General features: G+C 48.2%; 1 protein-coding gene across 1 annotated transcript in view; it reads right to left on the reverse strand.

The window, feature by feature from the left end:
- Positions 1 to 23,034, reverse strand: part of LOC112265999 (AT-rich interactive domain-containing protein 1A-like) — a 162,339-nt gene that overhangs the window by 129,556 nt on the left and 9,749 nt on the right. The window contains exons 2-6 of the mRNA XM_042294900.1: positions 15,646 to 15,903; positions 14,129 to 14,356; positions 13,197 to 13,483; positions 12,858 to 13,149; positions 12,610 to 12,726 (exon numbers count right to left, since the gene is read on the reverse strand). Coding sequence (XP_042150834.1) covers positions 12,610 to 12,726; positions 12,858 to 13,149; positions 13,197 to 13,483; positions 14,129 to 14,356; positions 15,646 to 15,903 — 1,182 coding nt within the window. The remainder of the gene's footprint in view (positions 1 to 12,609; positions 12,727 to 12,857; positions 13,150 to 13,196; positions 13,484 to 14,128; positions 14,357 to 15,645; positions 15,904 to 23,034) is intronic.

The following is a 23,034-nucleotide window of genomic DNA, read 5'->3' on the forward strand; positions in this document are numbered from 1 at the left end:
AGCGCGCCTCGAGAGAGAGAGAGAGAGAGAGAGAGAGAGAGAGAGAGAGAGAGAGAGAGAGCGAGAGAGAGAGAGAGAGAGAGAGAGAGAGAGAGAGAGAGAGAGAGAGAGAGAGAGAGAGAGAGCAGAGAGAGAGAGAGAGAGAGCCGAGCGCCGAGAGAGAGAGAGAGAGAGAGAGCGCGCTCGCCCGAGAGAGAGAGAGAGAGAGAGAGAGAGAGAGAGAGCGCCGAGAGAGAGAGAGAGAGAGCGCGCTAGAGAGAGAGAGAGAGAGAGAGAGAGAGCGCCCGAGAGAGAGAGAGAGAGAGAGAGAGAGAGAGAGAGAGAGAGAGAGAGAGAGACAGAGAGAGAGAGAGAGCGCGCCGAGAGAGAGAGAGCGAGCGCCGAGAGAGAGAGAGAGAGAGAGAGAGAGAGCGAGCGCCTCGAGAGAGAGAGAGAGAGAGAGAGCGAGCGCCTCGAGAGAGAGCGAGAGAGAGAGAGAGCGAGCGCCTCGAGAGAGAGAGAGAGCGAGAGAGAGCGAGAGAGAGAGAGAGAGAGAGAGAGAGAGAGAGAGCGAGCGCCTCGAGAGAGAGAGCGCCTCGAGAGAGAGAGCGAGCGAGCGCCTCGAGAGAGAGAGAGAGCGAGCCTCGAGAGAGAGAGAGAGGGCGAGCCGAGAGAGAGGGCGAGCGAGAGAGAGAGAGAGAGAGAGAGGGGGCGAGCCGAGAGAGAGAGGGGCGAGCCGAGAGAGAGAGGGGGCGAGCCGAGAGAGAGAGAGAGGGGGGCGAGCCGAGAGAGAGAGAGAGGGGGCGAGCCGAGAGAGAGAGAGAGGGGGGCGAGCCGAGAGAGCGCGGGCGATCCGAGAGGGCGCGGGCGATCCGAGAGGGCGCGGGCGATCCGAGAGGGCGCGGGCGATCCGAGAGAGCGCGGGCGATCCGAGAGAGCGCGGGCGATCCGAGAGAGCGCGGGCGAACCAAGAGCGTGAGAGGGGGAGGGAGAGGGGGAGGGTGAATGAATGAGTAGAGAGGACATGGTTGAGGAAAGAGGGGCTGGGGGGCAAAGGCTATTTTCTACAAAAAAAACAAAAAAAACAGACCTCTGCGCGAGCCCCAACAACAACCCAGATATGTTATGTAGTCAGGCTAAGCAACATGGGAGAGAGGAGGCAGTGCTGCATCTCCTTCTCTGCTCGGTGACGGGCATGTTGTGTTTCCAGCTAACATGGGAACTTCCATAGAGCCTGATTCCATCTTTCACAGCGAGAAAACGGACAAACTAAAACAGAAAAACACACAGAAACGTCAACACCAAACTTAAAACCCCTAAGGTCCAGTCTTAAGAGGCTAATTTCACATGTTATATTAAGTAGCCGTGTAGTGTGTAAAGCAGCCACTAGCATTGCCATACTGCTTCAGTCTCTTGCTTCCATCCCAGTTCCATTCACACTCGAATGTATTCCACTTACAGATTACTTCACTAAATCCATCCAGCTAAACTCCAGGCCATTCGTCTACTCGACAGTCTTTTTATACAATGGCAGTCCCCAATGGTACCTTATTCCCTATTTAGAGCACTACTTTTGACCAGAGCTCTATGGGCCGAGGTCAAAAGTAGTGCACTATATATGGAATAGGGTGCCATTTCAGGCACAGCCCAAGAGAAGCAGAAACTCAGGGGAAGTGGAGGTGGTTAGTGTGCTATGATGTCACCGGACAGTCAGTAAGATCATGTAACCGAGCTGCTACCTGGAGGCTGGGCTGTGACCGGGTCAGAGCCGGTACTGGAACAGGGTCTGGGGTCCTGGAAGAGTTCAGCTCACAGTCACCGACTCTCAATGAACCACGTCTCTCTCCATTTCCCTGTGGCTTTCTTACTCACTTTCACTAGCTCATCCACTCACCGCCTGTCAAGCTTCCTGTTCTCAGTCCCCTGTACACAAAGAGGATCTCTCTCTCTCTCTCACACACACACACACACACACACACACACAGACGAGGGGGGTAGAAATACCATTATTTTTTGTTGCTGCGTCTCTGGGGCTGCCATGGTAACCATACTCCACATGCGTTTCCACATCAGTGCAGACACCGCCCCTCCCCCTCCTCCCACCTCCCTGTGAGCCTCCCGGGGTCATGGTGCAGTCAGCTACTATGAAGAGGAGCTGTCATTGTTACAGGAAGCTCAAACAGACCAAAGCCTTCCTCCCTCCCAGCTCTGCACACACACACTTTAATTACACACACAGCCACCGGTGACACACACACAGCAGAGGTAAAAACCTTGAAGCATTCAGCAGTGTTTGTTTACATCAGTCATAGTGCTGGTCTACTAAGTGAATACTACACCGCCCCTCCCGCTACTACACGCCCCTCCCGCTACTACACGCCCCTCCCGCTACTACACGCCCCTCCCGCTACTACACGTAATGTGTGTCTCTGATCTCCTTAGAAGAGGTGAAATGACTTCCCATGACCCCATTTCACTATCAAACAGCATCTCACATGATTTCACTTCCATTGATTTCTCCCCACTGATCCACCAGCTGGACCCATACAATCACAGTAGTACCATGACGACTGCAGACGTTTTACAGGTTTAATATCACAACTATCTATTTTCAGATATGCCTTTCTGTGAGTATGTGGCTCCACCTTCGGACACCAGCATTAGGCCGGGGTGACCCTTCATGGTCAGGGTAGAGGTTACGGGATGTCCCCTGGGTACAGGGTGACCCTTCATGGTCAGGGTAGAGGGTACGGGATGTCCCCTGGGTACAGGGTGACCCTTCATGGTCAGGGTAGAGGGTATGGGATGTCCCCCTGCGTACAGGGACGGGGGAAGGGTGTTCTGGGTAGGCCCGGGTGGGTGTAGAGAGAAACACAGACCCAGCTCTGGGTTGGCTAGGCTGAGCTCCACCATAAGGGGGCACTCCCATCCCACAGTGGAGAAAGAGAGGAAGAGGAGAAGAGGCAGGCCCCAGCCTCATACAGCACAGCAGCTATTACCATTACAGAAACACAAGTCTACAGCAAGAGAAACTCATTCAACCAAATGGTAGCAGTACAACACAAAGCCAACCACAACCACACGCTATACAATCCACCACAACACATTACTGAGGCGTCCACCTAAACAATTGTAGAAAATACAAATATTCAAGCAGGGGATACTTGATTACGTCAACATGCAATTCAATTTAAAATCATCCCAGTCCCTAGTTTCTGCCCTGAGGGCAGGTAAGGTAGCAGGGCCGGTAACGCCCAAACCGAGGTGCTGATCTCTCCTCTAGACAAGGCTACTCTGAACCCCTAATACTCTAAAAAGGTATGTTCCCACTCCAGACCTAGTCCCTTCCCAGCCCCATCTCCCCCGAGACCACCACTAGCCTGCTACTTAATACAGGAGACCATATGGGGATTGTAATTCATGGACAAGGTTGAGGAGGAACGTGGGAAGGGGACATCGTATGAAGAGATAACAGATTGCTATTAAAACTGTTTTTTTTTTTCAAACAACATAATAAACTAAATCAATATTGCTCAGCTGTTCTTTTCTGATTTCTGATGATTATGCTTAGAACATTGATGGGTCATGTTTATTCGTGAAATAAATAGTCTACCTGACTAGATAGGTTTGTAAACATTTGCCAAATTGAGGCTCTCGACTGGCAACACACACACACACACACTGCAGCAACCTGTCTGGGGGGGGCTGATCACAATGGTAGAAGAGAAAAAGCCTTCGACTCAATCTGGCATGAGGGTCTGCTATTCAAACTGATGGAAAGTGGTGTTGCGGGTAAAACATACGACATTATAAAATCCATGTACACAAACAACAAGTGCGCGGTTAAAATTGGCAAAAAACACACACATTTCTTCACACAGGGTCGTGGGGTTAGACAGGGATGCAGCTTAAGCCCCACCCTCTTCAACATATATATATATCAATGAATTGGCGCGGGCACTAGAAAAGTCTGCAGCACCCGGCCTCACCCTACTAGAATCCGAAGTCAAATGTCTGCTGTTTGCTGATGATCTGGTGCTTCTGTCACCAACCAAGGAGGGCCTACAGCAGCACCTAGATCTTATGCACAGATTCTGTCAGACCTGGGCCCTGACAGTAAACCTCAGTAAGACCAAAATAATGGTGTTCCAAAAAAGGTCTAGTCACCAGGACCACAAATACAAATTCCATCTAGACACTGTTGCCCTAGAGCACACAAAAACTATACATACCTTGGCCTAAACATCAGCGCCACAGGTAACTTCCACAAAGCTGTGAACGATCTGAGAGACAAGGCAAGAAGGGCATTCTATGCCATCAAAAGAAACATACATTTCAACATACCAATTAGGATTTGGCTAAAAATACTTGAATCAGTCATAGAGCCCATTGCCCTTTATGGTTGTGAGGTCTGGGGTCCGCTCACCAACCAAGACTTCACAAAATGGGACAAACACCAAATTGAGACTCTGCACGCAGAATTCTGCAAAAATATCCTCCCTGCACAACGTAGAACACCAAATAATGCATGCAGAGCAGAATTAGGCCGATACCCACTAATTATCAAAATCCAGAAAAGAGCCGTTAAATTCTACAACCACCTAAAAGGAAGCGATTCACAAACCTTCCATAACAAAGCCATCACCTACAGAGAGATGAACCTGGAGAAGAGTCCCCTAAGCAAGCTGGTCCTGGGGCTCTGTTCACAAACACAAACACACCCTACAGAGCCCCAGGACAACAGCACAATTAGACCCAACCAAATCATGAGAAAACAAAAAGATAATTACTTAACACATTGGAAAGAATTAACAAAAAAACAGAGCAAACTAGAATGCTATTTGGCCCTACACAGAGAGTACACAGCGGCAGAATACCTGACCACTGTGACTGACCCAAAATTAAGGAAAGCTTTGACTATGTACAGACTCAGTGAGCATAGCCTTGCTATTGAGAAAGGCCGCCGTAGGCAGACATGGCTCTCAAGAGAAGACAGGCTATGTGCTCACTGCCCACAAAATGAGGTGGAAACTGAGCTGCACTTCCTAACCTCCTGCCCAATGTATGACCATATTAGAGAGACATATTTCCCTCAGATTACACAGATCCACAAAGAATTCGAAAACAAATCCAATTTTGAAAAACTCCCATATCTACTGGGTGAAATTCCACAGTGTGCCATCACAGCAGCAAGATTTGTGACCTGTTGCCACGAGAAAAGGGCAACCAGTGAAGAACAAACACCATTGTAAATACAACCCATATTTATGCTTATTTATTTTATCTTGTGTCCTTTAACCATTTGTACATTGTTAAAACACTGTATATATATATATATATAATATGACATTTGTAATGTCTTTACTGTTTTGAAACTTCTGTATGTGTAATGTTTACTGTTAATTTTTGGTGTTTTTCACTTTATATATTCACTTTGTATGTTGTCTACCTCACTTGCTTTGGCAATGTTAACACATGTTTCCCATGCCAATAAAGCCCTTGAATTGAGTCCCAGAGCTCAGCACAGATGCCCCAGTGAGGCAGGCAGCTGTCCAGGCCAGGGAGAGGGGTGCTGGGAGGGACCAGGGTATGCCTAGCCTGCCTGATACTAGGGGCTGGGAGGGACCAGGGTATGCCTAGCCTGCCTGATACTAGGGGCTGGGAGGGAGGACCACAGCTTGTCTGCCAGCCACCAAAGCCACACCAAAGCCATACACGATACCGGAGCTCTCAGACCAACAGGCTGAGACAGCTTCTACCCCCAAGCCATAAGACTGACAAATAGTCTGACTGACAAATAGTCAATTAATGGTACCTGAACTATCTTGCACTGACCCTACTCACTCACTAGACTATTCAGAGCATGTGGCAAATATAAATGGAGTCTGTGTGCCTGCTTCTCCAGAGCAACGCCCCTCCCACCGATGACAGACACCCAGGAACAACCCAAAGTAGACAAGAGGGCACTGCCAAAGCACTTCAACTGACCGACACAACTGTTTCTCAGAGCAGAAAAACAAAGGTGATTTCATCTAAAAGAGCATTACTTTAAAATCAAAGTCACAAGCTGTTTTTGGGGCATCTAAATTCCCCGTCCAAGCAAACACCACATAGGAAGAGGGAGCAGAGAGGAGAGGAAGGTGCTGCAAGACTAGCTCAGCCCAGCAGAAACGGAGTGAGGGGGGAGGGAGGGGTGAGCTTATGAGAGAGAGCGTGAGAACACGTGTGTGCACAACAGCAAGAGGCAGGCTGGGTCTACCAGCTCCAAAACAATTCACTGAGGCAATTCCAAACACACTTAGTCAGCAGATTGAACTTTCTCAAGTACATGAATTAAAAATCACCTATGTGCAGACGGGGGAAGGAGAGAGGGAGACAGAATGAGATGGAGCAGAGAGGGGAGGGGAGGGGGGTGAGAGAGAGAAAACGAGTAGAGAAACTGTCGCTCTCAGTCAGCCCAGGAATCTGAATAAGACACGTGGGCACAGGAAGCTCTGGCCCCAGAATAGCAACAGGAAACACGCCCAGGAAACTGAATACTGCAACGACAGGCAGAGCAGAGAAGCTCGCAAAACAAGGCTGAGGCGAGCGGCGTTTCAAAAGCTGATTTACAGAGGCGTGATTCCTCATGAAGCCAGGAACAAAACAGGCCCACGATTTGGGGCATTTTCCTGATATTTAATCCACAGAATGGTATTTTGGAGGAAGGATTGTTGATATCTAGCGGACATTTGTATCTAAAACATTATTGAAAAATATAAACATGAATATTGGTAATATATTTTTTGAATTGTCACATTTTTCTACATATTGTTGATCATAATATTCTCTACGGGCATATTAAAAAGTATTGAGTGAGATCTCTGATACTTTTACAGCTATGGTCCAATGTGTAAGTATTACCAAGATGGCTGTGACTGGTTACATTGCCTCCTAGGAAAAAGAGGTGTTGGAGATGGGCAGGGTCGGAGAGAAGACAAAGTGACTAGCGGTGCAGACTGCTCCAGAGCAGTGGCGTAATAACAAGTTGTTCTGCTGGAGAGGGGAAAGGACTTGACAAAGACACTAGAAGTCATGGGGGTCTGTTTGGGAGATGAGGGTGGACCACTAAAGGCGTCTCCATGCATCCCAGCCGAAACAGTCCGGAAGAGTCTGCTCATATGACAACATTGTGTGACATTTGTTTGTTTTTGGATGTTGGTAGCCGAAGTCGACGCCTCCTCGATGGTGATTGGTCAACAGTATGGGTTCTTCAATAAAGTCTTGTCATTCAACAAGAGACTAATTGTTTTAAGTGAGAAATACTGCACCAAGCTCAAACATCTCCTCTGCAAAAATGTCAAAATTAATTACCTGAGTTCTTGAATTATCTTCGATTAATTCTGTCTATTTTGAGGAAGAGTATACTGGCTACGGCGTCACCATCCGACACCTTAACGGTGACACAATCCACTGGAACTCCTGTGTGAAGGAATCTCAGGGCTAATTGGGCTTTCCTCTCTCACTGACACACACGCTACACAACACAGCCCCTAACACAACGACAGACACACACGCTACACAACACAGCCCCTAACACAACGACAGACACACACGCTACACAACACAGCCCCTAACACAACGACAGACACACACGCTACACAACACAGCCCCTAACACAACGACAGACACACACGCTACACAACACAGCCCCTAACACAACGACAGACACACACGCTACACAACACAGCCCCCAACACAACGACAGACACACGCTACACAACACAGCCCCTAACACAACGACAGACACACACGCTACACAACACAGCCCCCAACACAACGACAGACACACACGCTACACAACACAGCCCCTAACACAACGACAGACACACACGCTACACAACACAGCCCCTAACACAACGACAGACACACACGCTACACAACACAGCCCCTAACACAACGACAGACACACACGCTACACAACACAGCCCCCAACACAACGACAGACACACACGCTACACAACACAGCCCCCAACACAACGACAGACACACACGCTACACAACACAGCCCCCAACACAACGACAGACACACACGCTACACAACACAGCCCCTCCAACACAACGACAGACACACACGCTACACAACACAGCCCCTAACACAACGACAGACACACACGCTACACAACACAGCCCCCAACACAACGACAGACACACGCTACACAACACAGCCTCCAACACAACACAGAGACACACGCTACACAACACAGCCTCCAACACAACGACAGACACACGCTACACAACACAGCCTCCAACACAACGACAGAGACACACGCTACACAACACAGCCCCCAACACAACGACAGACACACGCTACACAACACAGCCTCCAACACAACGACAGAGGCACACGCTACACAACACAGCCCCCAACACAACGACAGACACACGCTACACAACACAGCCTCCAACACAACGACAGACACAACAACAGACACACTGAGTCCTCTACACATCACAGCCCAACACAACGACAGACACGCCGAGTCTTCTACACAACACAGCCCCAAACACAACGACAGACACAACAACAGACACACTGAGTCCTCTACACATCAAAGCCCCCAACACAGCGACAGACACACTGAGTCCTCTACACATCACAGCCCCCAACACAGCGACAGACACACTGAGTCCTCTACACATCACAGCCCCCAACACAACGACAGACAACCGACACACTGAGTCCTCTACACATCACAGCCCCCAACACAACGACAGACACAACAACAGACACACTGAGTCCTCTACACATCACAGCCCCCAACACAACGACAGACACAACAACAGACACACTGAGTCCTCTACACATCACAGCCCCCAACACAACGACAGACACGCCGAGTCTTCTACACAACACAGCCCCCAACACAACGACAGACACAACAACAGACACACTGAGTCCTCTACACATCAAAGCCCCCAACACAGCGACAGACACACTGAGTCCTCTACACATCACAGCCCCCAACACAGCGACAGACACACTGAGTCCTCTACACATCACAGCCCCCAACACAACGACAGACACAACGACACACTGAGTCCTCTACACATCACAGCCCCCAACACAGCGACAGACACACTGAGTCCTCTACACATCACAGCCCCCAACACAACGACAGACACAACAACAGACACACTGAGTCCTCTACACATCACAGCCCCCAACACAACGACAGACACAACAACAGACACACTGAGTCCTCTACACATCACAGCCCCCAACACAACGACAGACACAACAACAGACACACTGAGTCCTCTACACATCACAGCCCCCAACACAACGACAGACACACACGTACAGTGTCGTAGGGGTCATTAAGTATTCAGACCCGGTCTCTTTTTCCACATGTTGTTAAGTTACAACCTTATTCTAAAACAGATCAAGTTATTTTTTCCTCATCAATCTACAGACAATACCCCATAATGACAAAGCGAAAACAGGTTTTTAGAAATGTAATAAAATGAAAAACTGAAATACCTTATTTACATAAGTATTCAGACCCTTTGATATGAGACTAGAAATTGAGCTCAGGTGCATCCTGTTTCCATTGATCATCCTTGAGATGTTTCTACAACTTGACTGGAGGAAAGGCACACACCTGTCTATATAAAGGTCCCACAGTTGACAGTGCATGTCAAAGCAAAAACCAAGCCATGAGGTGGAAGGAACTGTCCGTAGAGGTCCGAGACAGGATTGTGTCGAGGCACAGATCTGGGGAAGGGAAAAAAAACAAATGTCCCCAAGAGTTCCTCTGTGGAGATGGGAGAACCTTCCAGACGGACAACCATCTCTGCAGCACTCCACCAATCAGGCCTTTATGGTAGAGTGGCTAGACAGAAGCCACTCATCAGTAAAAGGCACAGTTTTCCAAAAGGCACCTAAAGGACTCAGACCATGAGAAACAAGATTCTCCGGTCTGATGAAACCAATATTGAACTATTTGGCCAGAATGCCAATTGGCATATCTGTTTTTCATGGTTCAGGCCCCTTAGTTCCAGTGAAGGGATATTTTAACACTACAGCATACAATGACATTCCAGATGATTCTATGCTTCCAACTATGTGGCAACAGTTTGGGGAAGGCCCTTTCCTGTTTCAGCATGACAGAGCCTCTGTGCACTAAGCGAGGTCCATACAGAAATGGTTTGTCAAGTTCAGTGTGGAAGAACTGAACTGGCCTGCACAGAGCCCTGACCTCAACCCCATCGAACACCTTTGGGATGAACTGGAATGCTGACTGTGAGCCAGACCTAATCGCCCAACATCAGTGCCCGACCTCCCTAATGCTTGTGGCTGAAAGGAAGTCCCTGCAGCAATGTTCCAACATCTAGTGGAAAGCCTTCCCAGAAGAGTGGAGGCTGTTGTAGCAGCAATGTTCCGACATCTAGTGGAAAGCCTTCCCAGAAGAGTGGAGGCTGTTATAGCAGCAATGTTCCAACATCTAGTGGAAAGCCTTCCCAGAAGAGTGGAGGCTGTTATAGCAGCAATGTTCCAACATCTAGTGGAAAGCCTTCCCAGAAGAGTGGAGGCTGTTATAGCACCAATGTTCCAACATCTAGTGGAAAGCCTTCCCAGAAGAGTGGAGGCTGTTGTAGCAGCAATGTTCCAACATCTAGTGGAAAGCCTTCCCAGAAGAATGGAGGCTGTTATAACAGCAAATGGGGGTCCAACTCCATATTAATGCCCATGATTTTGGAATGAGATGTTTGATGAGCAGGTGTCCACATACTTTTGGTCATGTAGTGTTCATTTGAACTTAAGTACCTTGGATTAGCTGAGAGGTCATTGGTGGGAAACAGTACTCTAAGAATGTGTTCACCAGAAAGGGGAGAGGGTGTGTGTGTGTGTGTGTGTGTGTCCGTGCCTACACTGGAACAGCATCCGCTGATGCATTTCAAACAGAAAAGGGAAACGTTATTAAAATAATTCAAGTGAAGTGAACAGAATAAACGCAGTATGGGGAACAACACAGTATGATGAGCTCAACAGTAAGAGAGAGAGAGTGTGTGTGTAGTTCAGTTAGCTACCCGGCTGAAAACAAACAAGGAAGCAGCTCAACTCGTCCGGCTGGTTTCAGCCTCGCTGCCAGCCGGCTGTTTCCCCCTTTCTCATGCTGCTTGTTGTAGTTGTTCTTCAACCAGGACTACCGTCAGTTAGACTTCTGAGTTCCCACAGGAATACGCAGCAGACCAGAACAGACTGAGCCAGGTGCTGACAGCCAGACAGCCCCGTCTGGATATGCACTGGCTGAGGTGTTGCCTTGCTAAACTTAATGTCCATCATGTTATGGTGAAACCAAAACGGAAATGTCCACAGTGTGAACAATTACGTTTTTCAAAGTCTGATTTTAAAAGGCAGTAGATCTGAGCTGTCCTAAACCTATGTACCTGACACAATGATCAACTACCAATGTGCTCTGTTCTGCTTGGGCTCTCTGTTGGCATTGGCTAAGGCAACACTGGCTATATGATATGGCTGAGGCTGCCCGTGTTGCATCTGTACTGTTCTGGCTGAGGTGTTGTCTGCCTGCCTGGCTGGATGTCTGGCTGAAAGGCAGCATGGTTAATGTTGACTAATCTGCACACTGTGTCATGTGCTCAGAGAAAGGTAGGGGTGGGCTGGCAGTGAGCAATCTGATGGTTCAGACCTCTGCCAGATTAATGGCTCTCATAGCCAATCACACACAGCCGATGGGGGAATCCCCGGGAAACAAATAACCTCCTTGGCCAATGGCTGAGCCCGGAGATAGAAATAAATGTATAAATACATTTTTTTTAAAGAGGGAAACATCCTGAGGACATCCCCCCCCCCACTGGCACTGAAATCTCTCTCTCCCTCCTCTCCCTATTTAAGTCATCTGCTTGCACTTCCTCACTCCCCTCCCTCCCTCTCATTAATGACGTAATGTTTCCCTGCAGACGTGTTCTGTCTAAACCTAGAAACAAGCACAGACGGGGTCTCCTGCTGAACCGACGCGCTCGTTCACACAGACAGAGTAGTCAGAGTTCAAAACCATTCAGTTTCAGAATCATTTAGCTTAGTTTATCTATTCCCAGATTGGAAATTCTAAGCATTTGCTAATTAAATCAAAGTGAAAAGGAAAGTGAAAAGGATCACCATGTTTTGTTGTTGGTTTCAGTAGCCTTTTGTTTCCCTCATGAATATGTTTTCACCTGCTTATCGAGACAGGTTGATTGTGGTTCAGTAAAGCCTTTCAGACCCATCTATCCTCTGGCCTCCCACAGCTCCACCAACCAACCCTTTCCCTCACCGTGGAGTGTGAAGGGAACGCTCACCTCAGAATAGCTGTCAATCCAGGAGAACGGGAGGTGATCCCCCCCCGCTCAAGACTCACCGTCAATAATGATATATATAATGATAATGAATAGTCAAGGTCCACACAGCCAGCAGTCCAACAGAGAGGACTGGGCCGGTGGACGTGAATATGCTAAAATAAGGTGCTGGGAAAAGATGACTGCTGAGTGGACAACTTAAGGAGGTAGAGGTTGTTGTAGTGTGGTAGATTGTGTGTATGTATGTGTGTGTTGAGTGACAGACGGGTAGTGTGTGTTGGGAGTGCTTACTGGTAAACTAGAAGGCCGTCCCTGCATGCTGTCCTCTGTGCCACTCTTGTTGGAAGTCGTGGGCTGGTTGGAGGGGGGAGCACTGGACTGGGAACTGAACGAGTCCTGGGAGAGCTCCTGAAGAGAGAGGGAGGAAAGAGGGCGAGGACAAATACATGAATGTGTGTAAAGTGAGGAACCCTGAAAGCCTGAGTAAGCTCCCCAAGCTAATGCCTAGACCTTAGTTCATCGGATAGGTGATGTTTTACCTGTGGCGGAGGTGGAAACCCATGGAAGGGCGACTGCTGCTGCAGGGGTGGGGTCTGGGAGTAGGGTGAGGGCTGGCCCTGCTGAGACTGACCCTGCTGCTGCAGGGGTGGGGTCTGGGAGTAGGGTGAGGGCTGGCCCTGCTGAGACTGACCCTGCTGCTGTGGGGGTCCACTGTGACCTGGAGATGGGTGTTGGCCCTGGGGGCCCGGAGAGGATTGGTGGCCGGGGGTGGCTGGTGGACTGGGGGTTGTTGATGGCCTGGGGGTGGCTGGGCCTGTGGAGGGGCCGCCCTATCTTGCTGCTGCTGCGGGGGTCCTTGCTGCTGCGAGGGGGGTTGCTGCTGTGGAGGCTGCTGCCCCGGGGGTCCTTGCTGCTGAGGGTAGCTGGGCCCGGACTGGCCCTGCTGGGGCCCCGGCTGCTGCGGGGGCTGGGGTGGTCCCTGGTTGTAGGGTGGCTGTGCCTGGGGTGGACCCCCTTGCGGAGACCCTTGGCCCTGGGAGGGGTGGACCTGCTGGGGGTAGGGGGCCTGCTGCTGGCCAGCGTGTGGTGGGGGGCCGTGCTGGCTGTAGTAGCCCTGGCTCTGCTGACCGTAGCCCCCTGGACCCTGCTGCCCAAAGCCGGCCATCTAGAGGACAAACCGCAATGTAGTCACAGATTTAGTGGCTGTACTATCTACGTCAGCGTCACAAACTCCCAGTCCAAAATGCGGTCCGCAGGCCCATTAAATGGAGCCCACAGGAAACAGAAGTAGAATCCTCTGGTCTACATAAGGACAGTGATTTTAGTCCTATTGAGATCCAGCCCTGCACACACAACTGGCAAAATACAATATATTACAAAATGCACAAAAATGACAAATTGTTTTTCATGAAAAACAATCACATTCAGCGGTTAGCATAAAACGTCATATATTTTTCTACATTAGGCAATATTAAGAGGATTCAATAGCAATACTCGTCACTAGCTGCCCTTTTAAGTCCACTGAGCCCTGTGATGTCTAGCAGGGCCCTGACCCTCTTAACCATTCAAAGAAAACACGAAGACCTGCATCAAACCCACCTGAAGTGGCTGTTGTCTGAGACGGGTAACAATGAGACAGGACTCGCCTCCTCTACAGGGTGCCTGTAACACCCAACAGGCCTGTCTGTGTGTCTCTAAACTAACAGAGCCGTTTAAACTGTGACTGCATGGCAGTGTTATGATCTGAAGAGTGTGCTGAGAGAGCGAGAGAGAGACAGAGCGAGCGAGAAGGATCGACAGCATTACCAACCTGTTGTCCATATTGCATGCCAGCCATGCCAGTGGGGGTGCGTCCCTGCATGCCCATAGGATACCTTTGAGGCCCCGGGGGTCCATAGCCCTGGCCTGGGTAGGAGGCACCCTGTTGGGCCCCTGGAGGAGGAGGGCCCTGCCCCTGGCCTTGCTGCTGGGAGTAGGGGTTGGCTCCACCGTACCCCTGGCCCCGCATCTTCCCTACATGGTCCATAGGGCTGGGGGGCTGGAGAGAGGGGGAGGGCTTGTAAGAAACCAAACTTAGGACATTCATACATTTATTTCCATCTTTAACATTGCAATCACTGAACTCCTGAATAAAATCATTTGAACCAATGCAACTCATTAAAATGTGACCCTTTGAGGAATGGTACACAAGCTAAGCAGGAAAAAAAACACATGAGACGTCACTACGGAGCCCCATAACTAAATTATACCGTCGGTGGGGAGAATGAAACCTATGAGGGTATAGCTAAAGAATGCCAACAAAACAGTCAGGGCGGATTAGTTTACCACAAAAAAAGGGAACAACTTGGCCATGAATGAATGAATGAGCCCAGTATCCTCCCTCCACCCCTTCGCCAGGAGCATTTGACTGCCCAGGAGATCAGAACGCCAGTGGGAAGATAAAGTTACATCCTGACGTTGGGGAGTGTTCAGGTTCCTCTGAAAATAATCTGGAGGAAAGAGAGGTATTTGTCTGTCTGTGGTGGCTGGACGCGAGCACACCCCTCAGGGGAGGGGAGAGAGACATCATGGGAGAGGACAGGCCTGACCTCACCTGCACCTGGGGTGGAATGGCTGGGGGCGGGGGGGGTCTCACACACACACACACACACACACACACAGTAACCGCAGTCCCAAATACAGTAACCGCAGTCCCAAATACAGTAGTCTCCGAGTCTGACTGAATTGGAGAAATACCACCACCAGTGTTTCCCCTACTACTGAGAGCTGAGAAGGGCTAGTTGGCATCGCTCCACTCTCATCTTTAACTCTGCATTTTTGGAAAAGTACAAATAAGTAATTAGTTAGCATTTCACTGTTAGTCGACAGCTGTTGTCTACAAAGCATGTGATAAATAACATTTGATTTGACTACAATAGCTGTTGTTTTCTTATACATCTGAGCCAGTGTTCACCTTTGCATGTAAATGCCAGCGGCGGCGACCACCAATCAGAGACGATGCTCGTACAGAGAGAAGATGCTTTGAAGTACCAGGCAGCAGCACCTTGAGCCTCTTGGACCCCAAGACAGGACGGCAACACACAGACACAAAGCAACAGACACAACACCTTCTCACTGCTTCCCATGGTTACTCATCCATGTCATGTTTTCCCTCCCAAACCACAGTGCCTGATTATACAAGACAACCACAGTCTATTTATAGCCCAGACCAGAGAGCAGGGAGAGGGCAGTGTGCCTGAAATGTAACAGGTCCCAGCTGTATGGTGTTTTGAACCCGTGCCAGAGACAGGCTCCTCTTCTCCTCCTGTTTTAATAACGCTGTTTTGCACTGCATGAATGACACTCGCGATACAGGGGAGGGGGAGGAAACTGGTCCTGTGGGGGCAGCAAGGGGGAGGAGGGGTGAGGAAACTGGTCCCGTGGGGGCAGCAAGGGGGAGGAGGGGTGAGGAAACTGGTCCTGTGGGGGCAGCAAGGGGGAGGAGGGGTGAGAAAACTGGTCCTGTGGGGGCAGCAAGGGGGAGGAGGGGTGAGAAAACTGGTCCTGTGGGGGCAGCAAGGGGGAGGAGGGGTGAGGAAACAGGTCCTGTGGGGGCAGCAAGGGGTGGGGGGTTGTCAGCATAAAGAGATAGTACATTCTATCCACTCTACATTTTACCTCCAGCCACCCACAGGGCAGGCCTCCCTCTCCAGGCTACCCCAGGTTCAAGGACAGTGTGTTACTATACTCCCTCGGGTCATAACAGGACCGCGCCACAGGGAGGTGGTCTCCTGTGACCTCTCCTGCACTTTTAACCCTGTCCATCTCGGAGTCTGAATGGACTAGCATCCAGCCACACAACTTTCTAGCGACCCTCTGGCTAGAAAAGCTAAATACTGTTCGTTTGCAACCACTTTGAAGTTGGACGTATTAAAATGGTTTTATTTGGTTAAAAACAAAATCACCGCCATGATAGCTAGACTATACTGCAGAAAAAGATTCTTTTTTCAAGCTAACAATAGCAGTGTTAAGCTTCAGGACAGTCAGGTCATCACTCCAAGAGAGAGTTTGGATGTGTCTGTCTGCCACTAAACTAGGATGATCTGTCCTGTCTAGTCACCTTCCCTCCCTCCAGCCACTGTGTACCTGCCTGACCCCTGTGTTGACATCGCCAGGGCAACCACATATATCCACTGTGTTCACACAGTAAGTAACCTCCTCTAACCTGAGCAGGGCACCTTATTCCCTATATAGTGCACTACTGGAGCCCAATTCCTTATTACATACCCCATAGGACTCTGGTAAAAATGTGTGCACTTTATAGGGAACTGGGTGACATTTAAGGCCACGAGCAGCTATTTTACCAGCCTCCATTTCTTTATGATCAATGACAAACACAGAGACATAAGAAACACAAAGGTAAAACCAGAAGAGTGGAGGCAGGCGGTCAGTTTTACCAGCCTCACAAGGGTGTCAGTCAATCACAATCAGGTGACTGACCATGCTCTATACTATTCTTCCATTGATCAGTATACTACCAAGCCGTTCCTTATATTGTTGAAGTTGTTCTGGCATTATGCTGCTTACCTCACCTGCGGAGTACTGTGGCACAGAATTACACCAGACTAGGTCTGTCCCGGACAACAACAAAGAATCCTCTTGGTCAACCGAGACTCGTCTGAGTATTTTTCTATATACAGTGCATTCGTAAAGTATTCAGACCCCTTGACTTTTTCAAATCAAATGTTATTTGTCACGTGCGCCAAATACAGTGAAATGCTTACTTAAAACTGCATTGTTGGTTAAGGGCTTGTAAGAAAATACCTACAAAGTAAGAGATAAGAATAACAAATAATGAAAGAGCAGCAGTAAATAACAATAGCGGGGCTATTTACAGGGGGTACCGGTACAGAGTCAATACGCTGGAGAACAGGTCAGTAAATAACAATAGCGGGGCTATTTACAGGGGGTACCGGTACAGAGTCAATACGCTGGAGAACAGGTCAGTAAATAACTATAGAGGGGCTATTTACAGGGGGTACCTGTACAGAGTCAATACGCTGGAGAACAGGTCAGTAAATAACAATAAAGGGGCTATATACAGGGGGTACCGGTACAGAGTCAATACGCTGGAGAACAGGTCAGTAAATAACTATAGCGGGGCTATTTACAGGGGGTACCGGTACAGAGTCAATACGCTGGAGAACAGGTCAGTAAATAACTATAGAGGGGCTATATACAGGGGTACCGGTACAGAGTCAATACGCTGGAGAACAGGTCAGTAAATAACAATAGCGGGGCTATTTACAGGGGGTACCGGTACAGAGTCAATACGCTGGAGAACAGGTCAGTAAATAACAATAGCGGGGCTATTTACAGGGGGTACCGGTACAGAGTCAATACGCTGGAGAACAGGTCAGTAAATAACAATAGTGGGGCTATTTACAGGGGGTACCGGTACAGAGTCAATACGCTGGAGAACAGGTCAGTAAATAACTATAGAGGGGCTATTTACAGGGGGTACCGGTACAGAGTCAATACGCTGGAGAACAGGTCAGTAAATAACAATAGCGGGGCTATTTACAGGGGGTACCGGTACAGAGTCAATACGCTGGAGAACAGGTCAGTAAATAACTATAGAGGGGCTATATACAGGGGGTACCGGTACAGAGTCAATACGCTGGAGAACAGGTCAGTAAATAACAATAGCGGGGCTATATACAGGGGGTACCGGTACAGAGTCAATACGCTGGAGAACAGGTCTGTAAATAACAATAGCGGGGCTATTTACAGGGGGTACCGGTACAGAGTCAATACGCTGGAGAACAGGTCAGTAAATAACAATAGCGGGGCTATATACAGGGGGTACCGGTACAGAGTCAATACGCTGGAGAACAGGTCAGTAAATAACAATAGCGGGGCTATATACAGGGGGTACCGGTACAGAGTCAATACGCTGGAGAACAGGTCAGTAAATAACAATAGCGGGGCTATATACAGGGGGTACCGGTACAGAGTCAATACGCTGGAGAACAGGTCAGTAAATAACAATAAAGGGGCTATATACAGGGGTACCGGTACAGAGTCAATACGGGGGGAACAGGTCAGTAAATAACAATAGAGGGGCTATATACAGGGGTACCAGTACAGAGTCAATACGCTGGAGAACAGGTCAGTAAATAACAATAGAGGGGCTATATACAGCGGGTACAGAGTCAATACGGGGGGAACAGGTCAGTCAAGGCACAGTTTTGGGGAAGGGTACCAAAGAATGACTGCAGCATCGAAGGTCCAAGAACTCCATCATTCTTAAATGAAATGTTAATGCGACACTCCCCCGTCCAGCCAGACAGAGCGACGCTCCCCCGTCCAGCCAGACAGAGCGACGCTCCCCCGTCCAGCCAGACAGAGCGACGCTCCCCCGTCCAGCCAGACAGAGCGACGCTCCCCGTCCAGCCAGACAGAGCGACGCTCCCCGTCCAGCCAGACAGAGCGACGCTCCCCCGTCCAGCCAGACAGAGCGACGCTCCCCCGTCCAGCCAGACAGAGCGACGCTCCCCCGTCCAGCCAGACAGGGCTTGAGAAGATCTGCAGAGAAGAATACAGGTGTGCCAAGCTTGTAGCTTCATACCCAAAAAGTCTCGTGGCTGTAATCACTGCCAAAGGTGCTTCAACAAAGTACCGAGGAAAGGGTCTGAATACTAAAGTAAATGTGAAATGTATTTTTTATAGATTTGCAAACATTTCTAAAAACCTGTTTTTGCTATGTCATTATGGGGTTTGTGTGTAGATTGAGGGAAATAAATCATTTCATTTTAGAGTACGGTTGTAACGTAACAAAATGTGGAACAGATCAAGGTCTGAAAACTTTCAGAATGCGCTGTATGTATGTATGTATGTATACACACTTGCGCCCATCTCAATACATTGCCGGAGACCAAGACTGAAAGCCAATTCATGTTTAGTTTTTTTCACCTTTATTTAACCAGGTAGGCAAGTTGAGAACATGTTCTCATTTACAATTGCCAAGATAAAGCAAAGCAGTTCGACGCATACAACAACACAGAGTTACACATGGAGAAAAACAAACATACAGTCAATAATACAGTAGAAAAATATTTCTATATACGATGTGAGCAAATGAGGTGAGATAAGGGAGGTAAAGGCAAAAAAAAGGCCAAGGTGGCAAAGTAAATACAATATAGCAAGTAAAACACTGGAATGGTAGATTTGCAGTGGAAGAATGTGCAAAGTGGAAATAAAAATAATGGGGTGCAAAGGAGCAAAATAAATCAATAACAATACCGTAGGGGAAGAGGTAGTTGTTTAGGCTAAATTATAGATGGGCTATGTACGGGTGCAGTAAGCTGTGAGCTGCTCTGAGATTTTTGTAGTTCGTTCCAGTCATTGGCAGCAGAGAACTGGAAGGAAAGGCTGCCAAAGGAAGAATTGGTTTTGGGGGTGACCAGAGAGATATACCTGCTGGAGCGCGTGCTACAGGTGGGTGCTGCTATGGTGACCAGCGAGCTGAAATAAGGGGGGACATTACCTAGCAGGGTAGATGACCTGGAGCCAGTGGGTTTGGCGACGAGTATGAAGCGAGGGCCAGCCAACGAGAGCGTACAGGTCGCAGTGGTGGGTAGTATATGGTGATTTGGTGACAAATTAGATGGCACTGTGATAGACTGCATCTAAATTATTGAGTAGGGCATGGGAGGATATTTTGTAAATGACATCGAAGTCGAGGATCTGTAGGATGGTCAGTTTTACGAGGGTGTTTGGCAGCGTGAGTGAAGGATGCTTTGTTGCGAAATAGGAAGCCAATTCTAGATTTAACGTTGGATTGGATATGTTTGATGTGAGTCTGGAAGGAGAGTTTACAGTCTAACCATAGGATGTTTTTGTGCTGGTTAAGGGCAGTCAGGTCTGGAGAGAACCAAGGGCTATATCTGTTCCTGGTTCTACATTTCTTGAATGGGGCATGCTTATTTAAGATGGTGAGGAAGGCATTTTTTTTAAATAACCAGGTATCCTCTACTGACAGAATGAGGTCAATATCCTTCCAGAATACCCGGGCCATGTCGTTTAGAAAGGCCTGCTCGCTGAAGTGTTTCAGGGATCGTTTGACAGTGATGAGTGGAGGTCGTTTGACCGCTGACCCATTACGGATGCAGGCAATGAGGCAGTGATCGCTGAGATCTTGGTTGAAAACAGCAGAGGTGTATTTAGAGGGCAAGTTGGTTAGGATGATATCTATGAGGGTTCCCGTGTTTACGGCTTTTGGGTGGTACCTGGTAGGTTCATTGATAATTTGTGTGAGATTGAGGGCATCAAGCTTAGATTGTAGGATAGCTGGGGTGTTAAGCATGTTCGAGATTAGGTCACCTAGCAGCACGAGCTCTGAAGATAGATGGGGGGCAATCAGTTCCCATATGGTGTCCAGAGCACCGCTGGGGGCAAAAGGTGGTCTATAGCAGGCGGCAACGGTGAGACTTGTTTTTAGAGAGGTGGATTTTTAAAAGTAGAAGTTCAAATTGCTTGGGTACAGACCTGGATAGTAAGACAGAACTCTGCAGGCTATCTCTGCAGTAGATTGCAACACAGCCCCCTTTGGCCGTTCTATCTTGTCTGAAAATGTTGTAGTTAGGGATGAAGATGTCAGAGTTTTTGGTGGTCTTCCTAAGCCAGGATTCAGATACGGCTAGGACATCCGGGTTGGCAGAGTGTGCTAAAGCAGTGAATAAAACAAACTCAGGGAGGAGGCTTCTAATGTTAACATGCATGAAACCAAGGCTTTTACAGTTACAGAAGTCATCAAAAGAGAGCGCCTGGGGAATAGGAGTGGAGCTAGGCACTGCAGGGCCTGGATTCACCTCTACATCACTAGAGGAATAGAGGAGGAGTAGGATAGGGGTACCGCTAAAAGCTATGAGAATTGGTCATCTAGAACGTCTGGAACAGAGCGTAAAAGGAGGTTTCTGGGGGCGATAAAATACCTTCAAGGTATAATGTACAGACAAAGGTATGGTAGGATGTGAATACAGTGGAGGTAAACCTAGGCATTGAGTGATGAGAGATATTGTCTCGAGAAACTAAATAAATAATAAATAATAATAATAAATAATTGAAACCAGGTGATGTCATCGCATGTGTGGGTGGTGGAACTGAGAGGTTGGATAAGGTATAATGAGCGGGGCTAGAGGCTCTACAGTGAAATAAGCCAATAAACACTAACCAGAACAGCAATAGACAAGGCATATTGACATTAAGGAGAGGCATGCTTAGTCGAGTGATCATAAGGGTCCAGTGAGTAGTGAGGTTGGTTGGGGTAACGGATATTCAGACAGCTAGCCGGGCCATCGGTAGCAAGCTGGCAGAGGATGTAGGTCTGTTTTTAGCCACATCGTGCGTTTCCGCCGGTAGATTAGTGGGGTACCGTGTGGTAGAGGGGATCAATCCAATTGGCAAAATAGATAATATAGTGACCCAAGAAAATTGTCCGAAAGACCTATTCAGATAGCAGCCGATAAGACAGCTAACGATTAGCGGGCCCCAGATGGGCGTTCAGGTAACATCGCGACGGAGGGGCCAGTTGGTAACTCCATCAGGCAGATAACGTCGGTAGTCCAGTCTTTTGATCTGAAAGATGTGGTCGGATTGTCCACATGGATGGTGTGACAGAGGCTCCAGAGGCCAACTCCCCATGCGCCGCCCAAATGTTGTAACAACGCAGAGGGCTCTGTACAAGTCCACATTGACATGATTGGTTGACGGTAAAACACAAACTCACTTCCTTGACAACAACTCTGCGAATCCCAAGAAGAATGCCCTGACTTCTGCTGAGGTCACATCACCATTAAAAAAATATTCTAGATCTCTGGCGCCCTCGAGGCATTTGTCTTATTTCATCAAACCGTAAGCTTTAAGTATCAGACAAGCTCAATGCATATCGTTTATTTTATTGAATCACACAGAGGATGTCTATATATGGAAAAATACACTTAAAATGTCTGCCAATCAATTAGTTGAAAGAACAGACAATCAAGTGATTTTTTTTGTAGGGGACAACTTTAATGTCCTTTAATGAAATAAACTGCACTGATCAATAATATAAACACAACATATAAAGTGTTGGTCCCATGTTTCCTGAGCTGAAATAAAAAGATCCCAGAAATGTTCCAAATGCACAAACATATTAACTCTTTCAAATGTTGGCAACAAATGTATTTACATCCCTGTTAGTGAGCATTTTATCCTTTGTCCATATATGCCACACCTGTCAGGTGGATTATCAAGAAACTGATTAAACAGCATGATTGTTACACGGGACAATAAAAGGCCACTCTAAAATGTGCAGTTTTGCCACACAACACAATGCCAGTCTCATGTTGTGGGAGCAAGCAATTGGTATGCTGACCCTATTCCCTCAACCCTTGATCTCCTTACGTGATTCGTTAGCGTCACATGCACGTGACCAATATGTCCTGACCTATAGCATATCATAATCACATCAATAAACTCATAACACCCCTAACGCGTCATCTGCATCCATTATGCTGTCATGTGACAAACCTGAAACGGGGTACAAGTTGTGGAAAATACTAGAGATGAAGAACAGGAAGGTCAGGAGCAAATGCTGCAGCATATTATGTATGACAAACAGGTGCTGTTAGATTACAATGTCTTGTTTTTTACAGTTTGGATATTGTAAGCAAGACTAAATAAATTATAATAAAA

The sequence above is a fragment of the Oncorhynchus tshawytscha genome, linkage group LG13 (assembly GCF_018296145.1).
Source record: "Oncorhynchus tshawytscha isolate Ot180627B linkage group LG13, Otsh_v2.0, whole genome shotgun sequence".
NCBI classification, from domain to species: Eukaryota; Metazoa; Chordata; class Actinopteri; order Salmoniformes; family Salmonidae; genus Oncorhynchus; species Oncorhynchus tshawytscha.